Genomic DNA, 16826 nt, shown 5'->3' with positions numbered 1-16826 from the left:
TCTTTCTCTCCTGTAATCTATAATGGATGGAAGTGTTGTTGCGTGACAAAGGGAATACAGCAGAGTCGTGCTACCGTGTGTGGCTCTGGGTGTGAGTGCTCGTGTACGAGTGTGTGTGTGTGTGTGTGTGTGTGTGTGGATGCATTCTCATTCGTTTCTGCATACTTTTATTATACAAGTACACCACTTACTTTTGGGCATGTACTAGTAAACTTGTGCATTTGATGTTGCACCTGTGTGCGTGCATATGTGAGAGAAAGAGAGACAGAGAGATAGAGAGCCAGTGAGAGAGAGAGGGAGAGAAAGGGAAAAAAGTGAGGGAGCAGCTCCTTCATTAGGCTCTTAGTATAAGAGATGGAGTGGATCTTGAGACAGCCCCATCACTAGCTAATCACCCACACCCAGGAGCAGAGAGACGAGCCACGGACAGAATCCTAATGTACCTTTCACTCTCTGTTTTTCACCATCTCTCTCTCTCTCTCTCTCTCTCTCTCTCTCTCTCTCTCTCTCTCTCTCTCGCTCTCTCTCTCTCTCTCTCTCTCTCTCTGCTCTCACATCATCTCGCTCTCTCCTTATTTTCTGCAGTCACGTCTCTCACTGCATCTTATTTTCTGCTCCCTCACTTTTCCTCTCCCCCTCCTCTCTCTCTCACTCACTCTCGCTCGCTCTGCTGTTTGCGCTCGGTGCTTTTATTTATTTATTTATTTATTTAATTAGCCATAAACACTAACATGTGCGGGACCTGTGAGGCCGTCTGCTGCCCCAGGTCTCTGCGTCCTTCTCGGCTGAACTCTTCCTGTTAACATGGTCCTAATTGAGTTCCATGCTGCGTGGTGACCGAATCCTTGTCAAAGCGGGTCACGGCTTCTTCACACCTTTTTCGCAATTACATACATACATGCACACACACGCACATCCCATTCATATGTCATAACAAAATGTCTTTCTGTCCTGCTGCTTCATTGAAGATTTAGCAAGCAATTTGTCCTCTGTTTCGGCATCTGTGCACTGACGCCCATGTGCGTGTGTGTGTGTGTGTGTTTGTGTGTGTAGCAGATTTCTTGCATGTTGCATGTTGCATGTTGTATATCCTGTTAGTCTACTGAGAAAGGCATTCAGCATGCAGGCTTGCGATCTCTGTATGTGTTAAACAATATGTGTATGCATATCTGTGCATTATTGTGTGTGCGTACTGAGTTTGTGTGTGTGTGCGTGTGCGTGCATGTGTGTGTGTGTGTGTGTGTAAACAATACCCCCATCCCTCCCCCCTAACATTCCCCAGCATAACGAGCTCTACACCATCGGCAGGCTTTGAACTTTTCCACATGAGTGTGTTTCTCAGGAAGTCTGTTTAAAGTCTTTATAATTACAGCCGGGGGCTAGCACCTCACTGCGAGGCAAAGCAAACGTCTGATACGTACCGCGCTCATCATCTGGAAATTAATACTGTAAATAAATGTGCACGCGCACGCACACACAAGCGCAGACAAACAAGACGTGCATGTGTAATTTGGCCAAGCGAAAGAGCCGGCACCGGCGATGTTTATTCTGTCTATTCTGTCTCAAACCGTGCGGGAGGAGAAGAGAGCGCACGTCTCCGTTTCAGATTGCTGAAGAGAATTTTAATTAGATGTGTGTTTTATTGCAGAGGTGAAACCAAGGGGAGAGAGAGAGAGCAGAGCGGGCTGAAAGATCAGCGTTTTACCAGGGAGCTGCACTCCATGACCTCAACCTTCTCTCTTTTCCTATCTCTCTGTCTCCACTTGTGTTTTCTCTCTCGCACCCTCTGACGCTATTTTAGAGACGGCCCCCGCCCCCCACCCCCCCTCCGCCTTTGCTCTCTGTCTCTCTGTCTCTTTCTCTCTCTCTCCGTCTCTCTCTCTCTCCTTTAGCGTGCAGGTTCAGCATTCCAGACTGTGGATATTAAGAGAACGTAGTGTTATGCATTTCAATTTTACCCCATATTCAAACATCCGTCTCTGCCTTTGACAAGCTAACAAAAACAAATTGTTTTGAGAGTGCAACATCACCTTCTTGAACAGATCTCCTCCCTCACACCCACACTCTTCCCATTCTGCTGCTTTATTCAAATTCTAGTACCCTATTCAAGGTTTTTGTGTACTTATTTGATAACTTTCTTATCTTACAAAGCTATAGCAACATGCGGCATTCAAAAGGGATTTGCCATTTCAGGTTTTTGTCACTAATGACTTTTCCTGTTTCCAGTATAACACATTACTTCATTCTGTTTTTTGCAATCTCCCGACCACATCCCTGATTAATCTACCAAACATGCCTTTAACCCCCTTTTTTTTCCCCATCTGTTTTCTCAGATCGGGACTTCAGCATCCAGGTGAGCACGGAGCGACGGTCCTTCACGGCCGGTGAGCCGCTGGAGCTTCGCTGCACCATTGAGGCCCAGAATGTCCCCGAGCGTTTCTTCTCGGTGTCGTGGGTCTTCAGCAGCTCGCCGGTGGCCGTGGTGGGCCCCAGCGCCGTGCCCGTCCTGGGACCCGATTATGTCGCCCGTGAGGCCGCTGGTCACATGACCGTGCGTAAAGAGAGCGCCAATGTGCACCTGCTCAAGCTCCAGCGCCTGCGCCCAGAGGACGCCGGGAAATACATCTGCCGTGTGACGGAGCGGGAGAAGACGCCCACGGGAGACTTCATCGACCGCAGCAAGAGGTCCCGCAATGTTCAGATCACAGTCCAGCCGCTCAGTGAGTCATCATCTATTCACATGGCCCCTGGCTTAGTTGTCCTCTGTCAATTACACTGAGACTGATGGGCCTTTTGATAACGATAGTTTTTATCTTAATGTCAGGCGATATGCAATGCCCCCCCCCTCTCTCTCTCTCTCTCTCGCTCTCGCTCTCGCTCTCGCTCTCGCTCTCGCTCTCTCCAAGGTGGCCTATCACAGAGAACAGCACAACTCTCTATTGTTAGCTGTGAGTAAGAGGGGGAAGGATAATGCTGCTCTTATTCCTGATGTATTTTCTGTTTGAGTGGATTGCTAAGGATTGGTAATGCAGCATTATGGTCCTTCCCATTTCCTTGGCTGAGCTAGGGGCTGTAACACTATAGCAGGATAATGGAGAGCTGAAGAGAGTCCAGGCTCAAGGAGGCTGAGCTAACAGCCGTGAAATGAAAGCGTGGAGAAAGAGAGAAGCAGAGAAAGGGGCCTACCTCTCCAGGGCCCTCTAAGTGGATCCCCAGGCTAAATTAATGTGTTCTGCTGGGGCAAAGCTGTCTCAGCTGGGCTGCACGGGGCTGGCCAATGGGGTTGTGCGGGGCTGGCAGCTGATGGATGCAAATTTACAGCAGAGCCTTCCAGACCTTGCCCACAGTCCCTCTCTGTCACTGAGATTTTCCTTCCCCTCCGTCGACAGCAGCAGTGAAGTGCCTCTCCACCAGTCTCTGGGTCCTTGGCTTCAGCCACTCTTCTCTCTGTATCTCCATTTCTCTCTGGGTTGGACCAGAGTGTGTAGCCAGCTGCTACCAGCGTAATGAAACACAATAACTACTGAGTAGCATCCCCTCTAAAACAGCATACACTACCATACCCTGACCGCTCTACTCCCCCTGCTAAATCAGCCCAAAACAATGGCCCCAGGCCTGCGGTAATCTCCCGGGAACCTCTCTGTATGGGAGGTTTTGTTTTTCCAACAAAAGACCTTAATGCCCCGTAAATGATGTTTATAGGGTTTACACAGGATAATAGCCATGGTTACTGGAAGAGAACTTCATGGAATGCAGCAGTAGGGGTCAGGCGGTATGTATCTCATGTACAAACTGTCCACTCTCTCGTTCTCTCTCTCACAGATTCACACACGCACACAATTACAAGATGTGCTGCATCACTCTAATTGGGGAAGAGGGTGAGAGTGGGTAATAGGGGGTGACAAGGGTTAAGGTTGACGAAGCAGGCAGAGGCAGGCAGAGGTGACAGAAAAGGAAAGACGGACGTAAACACTTCTGACAAATCAGTCCTGATGGATGAGTTTACCTTTGCAACTGGGGGGAGGGAGGGGGAGAAAAGCTTACATGCCACACTGAATCTCCCTCAGAGACATGAAAAGGGGGAGCAAAATGGAGTGAGTAAGGATAGAGAGAGAGAGGGACAAGGAATGGAGAGAAAATCCAGTAGTTAAGAAAATGGAGCTGATGAGGAAAAAGTGAAAAATGCGGAAATTTGGTCTCATAACTGCAAGTGTTGCAGGAATTTCTTCTTTTCCAGTGTTGCCTGCCTGCCCTTCCATGCACACTGTCAGTGATTGAAGTTGTGCCAGAATACTTTGTCGACCGAAAAAGTGAAAAATCAAAAAGAAATGTGCAAGGAGAAGGAAGGAAAGGGGAAATAAGGGGAAAAGGAAAGTTGTCCAGACCCCATCTTGCAAGAGGGAGGATGTATCTACATGTATTTAACTGTCTATGTAACCATCCTCTTCTCCTCTTCACATTCCAGCATGAAGAAAAGGGGTAGAATGCATTATGTAGTTGGTTGGAGAAAAAACTGTGAAGTTGTTGGAACGAGAGCGAGAGAGAGGAAGGAGAAAAGGATGAAGGGCTTTCCTTTTGTTCATTTGAGTGTGAAAGAAGTAAGGAGCAGCTTTATTCCATATTCACAGAGAGCTCATCCTTATTAGGAGGGCTGGTGAGCAGAGAGGGAACCAGCAGAGCTTGGCCCGAGGGGAGAAATGGAGGGAGAGACCCTTAGCCACATCCCTCCGAGACCCAACCGCTGGCCCTAGGGGCTAAAGGGGCTTTTAGGCCCAGTAGAGCACCATGATGTTTGAAAGGCACTGGAGTGATGAGAGCCAAGGGAAGCAGCAAAACACAGCAGAAGAGCCACTGAAGACTTTTATCCTCCCCCTCTTTTGAGGCGGGACCCTACAGACGCTGAGCCCTGTGATCTTGGCCTTCTTCCCCGTGCCCATGTGGACTTGGTCAAAGCGCTGCACGGGGATCAGAAACAGGATCTTAACCCACACAGACAAACTCACCAGGGCCTCTTCTTTGCCTGTCACTCTAATGCGCCCGAGGCCAGTTACAAAACAGCACCATCGTCCTCTCGCACATGCACCTACACACGCATTGCTTGTACAGGCTTGTCTTATACTCTGGAGAACAGACACAGCTATCTGTTTTATCGCCTCTGGCCTCCTGTAGTCTCTGAATGTTTTAACACAGAAAGTGTGATTCTATTGTCTCTGGAATTCAATTTCTGAAAGTGATGTCAGTGCTAGACAGAAGAGAGAATTCGAGCAACTTTTCCTAACTCCCCCACCACCTGCCTTCATCTCTCCTCTTTGTGTGTCTCACGTATGCTTCTCTCCCTCCTTCCCTCCATGTCTCTCTCCCTTCTCTTTTCCCCCTCAGAGAGTAACATCACAGTGTCGCTGTCCAGTAACTCCTCAGAGGTCCTGGAGGGCGACGCGGTCCAGTTGACCTGCTTGGTTCACTCCACCACAGGCCCGCTGTCTGTGTTTTGGCAGTGGACGGACAAGCAGGCAACCGGACCGGCGCAGGAGGTGGCCTCCGTGGATCGGGATGGCACCGTGCGGCACAGCCCCTCCTACAGAGAGCGAGCCAGTTACGGGGAGATACGGGCGGAGAAGGTGCGGGCCGACACATACACTCTCTCCCTGTACAACGCCTTGCCCGGGGACGAGGGCCAGTACCGCTGCATGGCTACTGAGTGGCTACAGACCGGCACCGAACCAGAGCTCAGCTGGGACAAGATAGGAGAGAAGTCAGCCACCAAGATGGTCACCGTCAAGACTGTCGGTAGGTTTATTTCGCCTGGTTTATTTAAGCCCTGCATACTGTATACTCTCATACCTCCCAAGTCAGTAAAGCATGTAAACACTCTTAACACCTACAAGACCGTGCGTCGGTACACACGCACACAAAACCAAAAACAAAGAGAGGCTTATGGTTTGTGATTTCCTAAAGATTGATGAATGGCTCAGACAGAAAATGCAGTCCGCACAGTGGAATACAGCATGGTTTATTCATGTACCGCCCTGGGGAAAGAGCTATTATAACACACACTCTCTCACACCACCTGCCACACATCAAGAGCAGTTTTTCCGTGACAGAGGACACCACCCATCATACACACAGATGCAGGCACACACGCGCGCACACCCACACACACACACACACACGCACACACACACATACTTGGATTAGTCAGAATTATTAGAATGGAAATGCAGCGGCAATGTGTTTCACAGTCTGTGGCTCTCCTCTGTCAGTGCTGAGTTAAGCTGAACATCCCCGGTACAGGCTGAGGAAGCCACTGGAGCGGAGCAGTGAGGAGCTGGCAGGCCAGGAGCACTGGGCTCAACGCACACACACAGACACACGCACACGCACACACACACACACTCTCTCACGCACACAGCCGGCGGATTAGCTCCCTGCAGCAGGCCACAGCGGTGCTGCAGAGAAGAGATGTCAGTTTTTAAGTGGCCATTTGTTAAGTTCGGGCAACAACAGAAACATTAGTTTGAGCAACAAGGGACGCATTATGCAAATTAGGGAGAAGTCCGAAGCTGCTCGACCCTTCTGCATTATACTCCTTGACGTCTCTTCCTCTTCCCCTCTACGCATGTTGATCAAAGGACTTTCTGAATGTGCACTGTTGTGTGACGGTCATTGTGTATTTTTCACTTAGTTTTCAGATTTGTTTTCTGTCCTTGGCTTCCTCACTTCAGCTTCCAACTACACTGTTTATTGGAGTAACGACTGGCATGCAGATAGAGAGCATTTGCTCTTTTTTTTCAGTATTTCTGCTCACTTCGTTCTCAGCTCCCTGCTTTATGTTGTGCCTCCCCCTCTTGCTGACTGGGCCTGGAGGGGATGGGAGAGGGATGTCCTCTGGGAGCCTTGTGTTTGTGTTGCCACGGTGAAGGCAAAGGTGCTCGTTAGAGAGTCTTTCGTCCTTGCTAGCTGATTGGCTTAAGGGACCCCTGGGGTGTCTGGGGTGGCAGGTCTGTGTGATTGAGAAGCCTGGGCTGACACACACACACACACACACACGCATACAGTAGTCACTCTCCCATTCACTCACACGCACTGTGCAGAGTAGAACTCACAAACATATTCATGTTTATTCACACGGAGACAAAGACAGAGTTGTATGGGAAAATGGATCTGCGTGAAATCCTCTTTTCTGTCACAGCGACAGGCAGACAGTCAGGGAGATAGATGGATGGAAGGGGGACAGAGGGAGAAGAGAGATGGAGCGAGAGGGGAGAGTTATTGTCTAATAGAGAGTTATGGCCCCGGGCGGCTGTCCCAGCAGTAGCCAACCCTGGACATAAAGCCATCGATTACACACCCTGAAGGACACCAGGGACGACGGCTGTCAAAGAGAGAGAGGGAGAGGGACAGATGGAGGGAGAGAAAGAGAGACTGGACTGTTGACAAGAGCATAATGGAGAAATCTGCAAAGTCTCAAGGAAATGAATTATCTAATCTGGCAAAAATCAGACTTCATCAACATCTCTCCATCCCGCCCCTCCCTTCTTTATTTTATATCTGCAGCTGGCTGTCTTTCTCTCTCACACTCTCACTCGCTCACTCGCGCTCAATGAAATGCCCTGGAATGGGCATAGCAAGGCCGGGTTATTAAAGGGGTATGGAGGAATATAAAGGGATTTTCTTTATCTAGTCTCTCCCTCGCTCTCCAGTGTAGGTGTATCTTGGCAGTAATATACGGAGTAGGGTGAGCGTTGTTATCTTAATGAGGATAGTTTGGACTTGGCAAGGAGTGGGGCGTAGATCGAACATCGGCGCTTAGAGGAAATCTCTCCCTCGGGTATTCTCTTTTGCATCACCATTAGTTTTGATGCTCACTCTCACCGTCAAGCACACAAAGTCACATTTACAGGCAAGCACAATGTACATACACATACTCACAAAGACACACACACACACACACACACACACACACACCAGCTAAGTGGCTGTCTCTGGTCACCCTTGGGAGTTAGGAGAAATCGATCTCGACCAGCATTTTCCTCTGTGAGTAAGGGCCCAGTGCACCCTGGGTAAATACTGTCTGTATCAGTTCCAGCACCAGGCTTCGTTCCCCTCGGTAGCCGTGCTTAAAAGGAAACTTCCTTCCTGGAAACCTGCACCCATCATCATCATCTGCTGCAGGTTTTAGCTTTGTGATTAGAGGACAGACTCAGTCACACACCCAGCCAGTGTCGTGCTGTTATACACAATCAGCAGAAGGGCAACTGATTGAAGGGTTCATTAATTGTCAAGTAAAAGACTGCTTGACTAATGCTCATTTCTCTAACAATGTCATCTGTGCCCTCCTAACAACCTCTCTCCTCCTCTCTCCCACCACTTAGAGTCCTCGTTCATGGTGTCGGCCTCGTCGCGCACGCCCAGCTTGACTTTCGGAGACTCCTTTGACCTGCTGTGCCTGGTCAAGCCCCGCCACAACCCCCGCGTCCCCACCTCCGTCACCTGGCGCTTCAAGCCGTCGGGCACGGCGGGGGCCGAGGGCGAGGGCCAGGGCGAGTTCAAAGACCTGGTGACATTCACCCGGGAGGGCACGCTGCAGTGGGGGGAGCAGCTGCTGGGACTGGGCACCCGCACCACCGTGGATCGCTCCCACGCCAACACCAACTTCCGGCTGTCGATGACGCGGGCGGGGCGTCGCGAGGCGGGCACCTACCAGTGCTCCGCCGTCCTGTGGAGGAGGAACTATGACAACAGCTGGAGCAGAGTAGCCAACCGTACCTCCAACCTGCTCGGCATCAATATCCTACAGCCAGGTAAAGCTGCGTGGCCCCTTGCCAGGGAGACACACACCTAATTGGAACGGACACACACCAGCACACAAACAGGGATAAACACCGATTCAGACACACACAGTCATGACAGACACACACACTTAGAGAATTCTCTAAGCTGAGGAATTTTCCCAACTCTAATTGCTCTTAGTCTGTGGTTTAACTGCTAATTGGGGTGTGTGTGTGTGTGTGTGTGTGTGTGTGTGTGTGTGGAGGGCAGGGTGGAGTCTCCTAATGGAGCAGAGTGAATGGATCACTAATATCCCCCAGGAAGAGAAACAGAGTGAAAGTAGGAGGACAGAGGGGAGCAAGCGACTGACACAGGCAGGGAGTGAGAAAGCATGATAAAGGGAGTGAGCAATCTGTCCTTGAACTTTTTTCCTCAGCGGAGACATTATTCTGTCTACACCGCCCTCATTGGTCCTCTGTGTGCCACACACACGCTCAAAAACACAGCCCAATTAGTGGCTAAACACACACACACACACACACACTAGCACCAGCACAGTTTAGCCCGGCCTTTACTTTAACAGAATGACCCCTCCTTTATTAAGGTGAGTGCGCCTGTGCAAATACTCATCCCAGTGATAAAAGCCCCGTTGCATTCTGCCCTCCAAAGAAGTGGAGCAAAGCATTGTGGTACATGTAGTGTTCCTCTTTCCTCTCATCCCTGCCTGAGAGGCCCAGAGTGGGTGGGTTTGCCTGGGGGTTAGAGCTCACTATGTCTCACATGAACGAGGTGTGTGTGGGTGGGGTGAGAGGTAGGTTGTCAACGAGATCGGCAGTCATGCGGCATCTTTCAGTATGCCAACCTTTTGTCTGTAGCCGTCTGTGTGCTTGTGACCATGAGCGGGTGCAAATGGGTATGTGCACATTTGTGTATGTTTGCCTGTGTGCAGGCCTCTGACATTGCTCTGGCGTGTTAAGGTGAGGATAAGTAACAAGCTTGCATTGAGATCAGTTGACAGACTCTGGTGATCAATAGGGCTTTCAAAGTGAGCCAGTGGAATTTAGTCACATGTATAGCCTCTCATTCTCTTCACCGCGCTGCCTCTATTGATCCAGATGCACACAAATGCAAACTGAGGTAAACAGACTCTCTCGCATACACACACACACACACACACACACACACACACACCAGAGCGCACAGACAGTGCTTTACTTGCTTGGCTAACTGTGCTCTGACCTTAACCATTCAAGCAGAACACACAGCGTCCCCAGGCCCTTCAGGAGTTATTTGGAAATCGACTTATCATCCTGAATGCTCATTTAGCTTCCCCCATGTGCAGTTTACTTTGTTTATCCTTAGCCAAGAAAATCAGAGGACGCACAAAAACACATTCCCACACATGCAGACACACACACACACAGAGTTTTGCAGAATGCTTTGGGATCACAGAGGAATTACTGCTCGGTCCTCCTCCCACTCTTTTCTAGCAGCGTCTCCATGACAAAGTGATGAGTTACCTTGGCAATACCATCAGTAACCGTGACGATGTGATCAGTTGCCGTTTGAAAGCCATCGGTAACGGTAACTGTGCGATCATTCCGTGTGTAAGGGCACTATCTCACAGGAGAATTTGATAGGATGGGGGAGTGAGTAATCCCCCTATTCCATTGGTTGCTGCGGCCCGGCTCAGTCCTGACCATGCTATGTTCATCTTCCCCCTGTGTTGTTTGATTGTGGACTCAGATCTTCATTTAGACTGATGATTCATCTGTCAGAATGTAGGACGTCTCTCTGCCTCACGCCTCTCCTCCCAATCTTTTTTTTTTCCTCTCTGTTTTCCTAAATGTTAACCACTCCTGGCTAAAAGAGCGGCTGGCATTTTCGGTTCCTTTCTCAAAGAAGTAGGATAAAGGGGAGTGTGGGTAATGAGGTGTGAGTGAACGCAGCATCTGACCAGATACATAATTGAGAGACTTTAAATCATGCTTCCAGAGGTGCCTGCTCAATATGTATGAGCTGCCTCACCAGTATTGTGTGTGCACATATGTGTGTGTGTGTGTGTCTGTGTTTATGTGTGTGTGTCTGTGTGTGCAATTTCTGGGTCCTTGCATGAATGCCCTTGTGACCATATTTCTTGTGATGTGCCTCTAAGAGCCTCATATGCATACTATGCATATATACAGAAGCGTAGTTCACCCCTGATACCCAACACAACAACAGCAGAGCTGAGTGCTTCTGTCGGCTCGCTGATGGTCCATTGCACTACAGTCCTGAACTCTCAGAAGAAAGACACGTGTGTGTCTAACATATGAAGGTTTGAAAATGCATAATGGCACTCCTCATTAAATTTGAGTATAACTTCAAAAGGGGAGAGTGAACACTAGCATTAGAAAGGGTGCACTTGATCCAGCATCCGTGCATCTTAGCTGAACTAACAGTTGGATGTAGATAAAAGCCCGCCCCACAGAGAAACAATCTGCCGGTCAGTGTGGTGTTTCGTTAAACTAGTGAGGTGCCTGTAGCCCTGCCCAGGCCTGGTTCCTGTTCCAGCCTGGAGTAGCAGCATACTGCCAGTGTCCAAGTCTCTAGGGCCAGATCAGAGGAGTTCACCAATTTACTATACAGGGAGACACACACAGACACATATCTGCACCCACACACACACACACACACACACTCATTATTTTTATGTTCATCGTGAGGGCAACCTTCTTCAGCAGCTGGGCTCGAATTAGCCCCCACAGGCTACATTCAGGAGAGATCCATTGCACACACAGGAGCACAAACACGCACTCACACTCTCACACACATGCGCACACTCATACCGGGGGATTGCCTCCTAGAGCAAAAGTGTAATTATCGTATAGTAGAACACAGTTCCATATTAGCCTTCACTGCTGAAGATTTGCACAAACGCACACACAAAACATAAGCACACAGCATACGGTCCCACATACAGTGGCAGGAATATTAGATTTCACCTGATTGTGTTTTGTCTTTGTCTCTTTCTGAAATGCAATAAAAGCAAACACATGTTCAGCATGGCAGATCACCAGGGAAGCCTCGGTCTCCACGACACAATCTAATATCAGCTACTCATAATTCAAAACACACACACACACACTCACATGCTGAAAACACACAAAACTAATTATGCTGAATCTTCCCTAATGGAACTGGAGTTCAGATTAATGATGGTTTGGGGAATTCAATACATTTTTCTCATCATCTGAGTGTGTGCATGTGCACATGTGTGCATGTGTGAGTGTGTGTGTGGCTTGAGGAGTGGGATATTAAGACCGTCTGGTTATTGTCTTTGCTAGAACCGCAATGGTGATGATGGAGGGGGATGTCCTACTTAGAGTCTCTCCTCATATCCTTTCACACCTACGCTTGCCTGGCCATGTTGTGCTCACATGATCAAACACTGCGCCATAGGGCCAACAATCAAAGCCACACAGGGATGTATGTCTTGATTTTCCTATTCCCTCTCTCTCTCTCTCTCTCTCTCTCTCTCTCTCTCTCTCTCTCTCTCTCTCTCTCTCTCTCTCTCTCTCCTCTCTCTCTCTCTCTCTCTCTCTCTCTCTATCTATCCTTCTCTAACTCTTCTTACTCTCTCCCTCCCTCTCTACTTCTGGGTTTCTTCCAAGTTAGAAGCATCAACTTTCCTACTTTCTCCTACTTCTCCCTCCTCCCCTCTTGCTCTCTAACTTTCTCTCTCATTCTCTCTCTCTCTCTCTCTCTCTCTCTCTCTCTCTCTCTCTCTCTCTCTCTCCCCCTCTCTCTCTCTGGTGGTTGGGTTGGCGCTTGTGGGCATCCTTTCAGTTCGGACACAATATATGCCTTAACTCTCCCACTTTCTCTTGTCCTCCCCTCTTGCTCTCCGTCTCTCTCTCTCTCTCTCTCTCTCTCTCTCTCTCTCTCACTCCACTCTCTCTCTCTCTCTCTCCCTCTCTGTGGGTTAAGTTCTTGTGGGTGTCTTCTCAGTTAATGGGGGCTGGCACTAACAGATGCCGTGTGTGCGCACTCCTTTCATGCCAGTGAAGTACTTGCCACCCAGCCGTTATTGATAGCATTGGCGTCGCCGCGGTGATGGGAGGTTCCTGCTTATCAGGGCATGGATGGGAGCCGTCTATCTTCATTAAGGCCGGGCCTATCTCCCTCATGTACTCCTCTCCAGCTTCCTCTCTGTCTTTCCGCGTTTCTTTCTCTCTCTCTCTGCCCATAAGTCTCTTTTAATGTCTTTTTTCCCCTTCACTCTCACTTTATTGCATGTTTCCCTCCACGCCCCCAGCTTCTTTCTCACTCTTGTGATTTTTCAATATTTTATAATTCCCTGCTTCCCCTCCTCCTCCTCATAATTCTCTCGATTATGTTTACATTTCTCTTCAAATAGCTTCTTCACCATTGTCAGTATTTAATGAATAATAAGGATATGGCAGCTGTGCTTGTTTGCACACAAAGCCAGCGTTATCGCGGTGTTACTGTTGGAGACAGGGTTGTAAATCTTTATGCCCTGTTTTCGGCTGCACTGGATACAGTTTGGGTTTGCCCACAAGCTCACCTCAGGCTGCACTCTGTGTACAGACCGTACACAGCCTGTGTGCCGGCACTGCACCACCTACCTCTCCTGCATACAGCATACACACATACACACACACACCACATACTTACAGTTTACATATTGCATGCACAAATAATCGTGCTCATGTGAACACACATGGTCACAATGGGTGATAAATGAAGAGCCTTTGTATGGTGCACTGAAACAGAAAATAATTTCATAAAAGGCTTTTGATTAATCACGCCCGTTTCAGACACTCAAGGTCAGGCTCTTCCCTACATCTTCTTCCTCACAAGTGCAACCCTTCTCTCTCTGTTTCTCTCTCTCTCTCTCTCTCTCACACACAAACTCTCTCACACACACACACACACACACACACAGGCATGCAATTTTTTCCTGCCAAGTCCAATCCAATCTAGGCCTCATTTCCTTGTTCTGCCCAATCTGCAGACACAATGAGATTTTCCGTGTTGTGTCTCTCCATCTCTCTTAAGCACCTGTGCGTGCACGTGCTCATGCGTGTGCGTGTGTGTGCATGTGCCCTACTGCTGCTGTAATTGAAGTCGTAACTCAGAGATAGCTACATTGCTGCTGCTCCCTATGTAAATCATTGGCTAATAGAAGGGGCAGGGGAGAGGCACAGCAATGTCTCCTACGCACAAACACACCTTTCTGTAGCTTCCGCTGGGTTTACTAAAAAGTATCTATGGCCACTCTTCACTACGGTTTAATGAGCATAATGTGTTTTATGCTTATTGGCAGACTCACACGCAGGCGCACAGCTCAATCTGATATGCCTTTATGCCTCTCCCCCTCCCATGCCTGCTTCTTGTGGGCCATTAATCTCCCAGAGTTCCCCTGCCCTGACCCCTCATCTCAACCCCCCTCCTGCATCCGTTTTCCCGTCAGGCCAGGCTGCGTCCAGTGATCACTCTCTCTCAGACCGGCAGGAAGAGAGAAAGTGCAGAGTGTGCTGGTGGTGGAGGTGGCACTCGTGTGTGTGTGTGTGTGTGTGTGTGTGTGTGTGTGTTGTTCAGGGCTGCCGTTTCGTGCACAGATCCCCGTAATTAGCCCAATCTTAATGATATTGCAGGGGGGGTTGGAAAGGGGAGGGAAGGGGAGTGGTAATCTCCCTTTGACACAATGGGATCAGAGATACATCGCTGTCATTAGCATAGAAATTAGTCTCCCATTATAGCAGAGGAGCAGCCGCGCCTCATCCAGGGAGAACCCCATCCCTCATCTCTCCTGACTGGCACCCCGCTCTCGCTCTGATCTCTCCCCCCTGTGACAGAGGTCCAGGAGGGCCGGGAAGCACGTGTGTGTACATGTGTGTGTGTGGGTGGAGGAGCGGGCGTGGCAGGGGTTGGCAGGGAGCAGCGACCCAGCCAAAGTGAGCTGTTCTGCAGGGGATCAGGGCGTGTCTAAGCCCTCAGTCCTGACATGCTCAGGGTCCCGGCCGTGGATTAGCCCTGGGCCGGGCTAATGCTAATGCTAAAGGCGGAGCAGGCAGCCATTAAGACCATAAGCCCTCTGGAGTGGAGCTGGAGAGACTGCCTGCTGCTTCCGAAATCCCCCCAGGAGCATGTTCTCGCTTTCTGTCTTTTACATCTCTCTCATCTTTTTCTGTCTCACTCGCTCCCCTCCCTCCCTCTCACGCTCACTCTCTCTCCCTCCTCCGCTCTCTCTGGTGGTAGGTGCTTGTGAGTATCTGTTCGGTTAGGGGATATATCCCTTAACTCCCCCACTTTTCTCTCATCCCACCCTCCTTAACCCCTCCTCCCCTCCTTTCTCTCTCTCTCCCTCTCTGCTCTTTTACATCCCTCTCATCTTTCTGTCTGTCACCCCCCCTCCCCACCACCCTCTTTTTCCCTCTGTCTCTCTCTTTTCTCTCTTTTCTCTCTTAGTCTCTCTCCCTCTCCCTCTCTCTCTCTCTCTCTCTCCTCTCTCTCTCTCTCCTCTCTCTCTCTCTCTCTCTCTCTCTCTCTGGCTCTCTCTCTCTCCTTTATATCTGTCTTATCACTTTTGCCTACTCTGGCCTTTCTTCAACTAAGTGGAGGTATTACATCTTTGGCCCAGTGGAAAGGTTGTCATCTCAGTGGTCATTAAGTACATATTAGACTATATTTAAAAAGAGCGAAAATGTTAAGCAGAGACCCCACCAGCACCTCTAGTGTTCGCTCTTCATTTAAGCCTCATTAATATTCATGAACCCCCAGGTGAGGTTGCTGAATATTCATGTTCGGTGGCATGTGATTAGACAGAATGTGATTGGCAGAGACATAGATCATGGTACTGCAGCAGGGAGGAAAGATGAGAGATGGAGATAAGACTACAGAGAGGTGGAGATGATGATCGGTCGAAACAAAGAGATAGATTGTGATGAAGGGAAAAAAATGAGAGTTACGCACAGAGGTGGAGAGACATTAACCTTAGTGTTAAGAGCCTGTCTCTGTATTTAAAGACCTCACCTGGAGCTGCAGCACAAAACAGAGGAAAATGTTCTGAATTTCCTCTCTAGCCAAAGAATAAAGACTAACAGTCTTTGATTTACTATCTCTGAATGTATTCTCCTCTCAGACACCTGAACACTTGACCGGGCTGTTTTTGAGCTCCTTTGAAGTTATTCTGAAATTGAGTTACATTGTGTGTGTGTGTGTGTGTGTGTGTGCACACACATTGAGATGTTGCAGTTACAGCCTTAGCTGTGCACTTCTTCCCCCTGGACCATAAAATATCTCACAAAGACGTTTTCATCTGCTCAGCTGTTGGCTTCCAAAATAAAACACTGTGTTGCGTGGTGTAGCTTTGCTGCTTGCTTTTCTATCTTTCTTCCTCACCAAAATTAGGCTGCTGTTTGTGGCCATTGTGTGCTTAACTCCACTGATAAATAAAGGGAATAAAGGCAACTTTATCTTAACTCTGCAGTTCGTGTAGCAATTAACGGAGACAAATTGGGCACACATGGGAAGGAGGCGAGGCAAGGGTTCAATGAGCCACTTAGTGACTGTACTGTGTGCATCTGTGTGTGTGTGTGTGTGTGTGTGCGTTTGTACTGTAATGATGCCACATGCTCAGCAAAAAACTGATACACACACACATATACACAGTACCACCAGTGGAGTTGTGGGTTAAGAGGCACTCCTTGTGCATACAGCTCAATTTATTTAATCTCCATGCAACCTTCTAAAATACTTCTCAAACATTTATTGATCTGCTAAGGAGAAACTTGTACACGTCTTTGCAGAGCAAGAATCTGAATAGTAATACATTTTTCGTTCAATCGTGCCTGATGATGGAAACGCAAGGCTCTGGCTGTGTTTAATTGGGTCTGCTCTTCCTCATTGGAAGACACCGCGGGGCTCTCGCAGGTATTCTAGCCACGCCCTCGTTGTCTGTGGAGACGGGGTTGCCCTGGAAACCACAGAGGCGGTGGAGTGTGTGAGAGAGTGTTATCACACCGTTAATGTTCAAGGTTAACTTCAAAATT

At 48.9% G+C, this 16826-nt stretch overlaps 1 protein-coding gene across 1 annotated transcript in view; it reads left to right on the top strand.

Moving 5' to 3' along the window:
• igsf3 (immunoglobulin superfamily, member 3) overlaps positions 1–16826 on the top strand; it is a 61783-nt gene that overhangs the window by 34506 nt on the left and 10451 nt on the right. Inside the window, exons 4-6 of the mRNA XM_071518372.1 lie at positions 2334–2720; positions 5380–5787; positions 8373–8801. Of these exons, the coding sequence (XP_071374473.1) occupies positions 2334–2720; positions 5380–5787; positions 8373–8801 (1224 nt within the window). The remainder of the gene's footprint in view (positions 1–2333; positions 2721–5379; positions 5788–8372; positions 8802–16826) is intronic.

The sequence above is a fragment of the Centroberyx affinis genome, unplaced genomic scaffold (assembly GCF_046629955.1).
Source record: "Centroberyx affinis isolate AG114_WGS23_722 - 3 ecotype Tasmania unplaced genomic scaffold, CSIRO-AGI_Caff_v1 ptg000576l_1, whole genome shotgun sequence".
Taxonomy (NCBI): domain Eukaryota; kingdom Metazoa; phylum Chordata; class Actinopteri; order Beryciformes; family Berycidae; genus Centroberyx; species Centroberyx affinis.
This window is presented reverse-complemented; position numbering and strand designations above follow the sequence as displayed.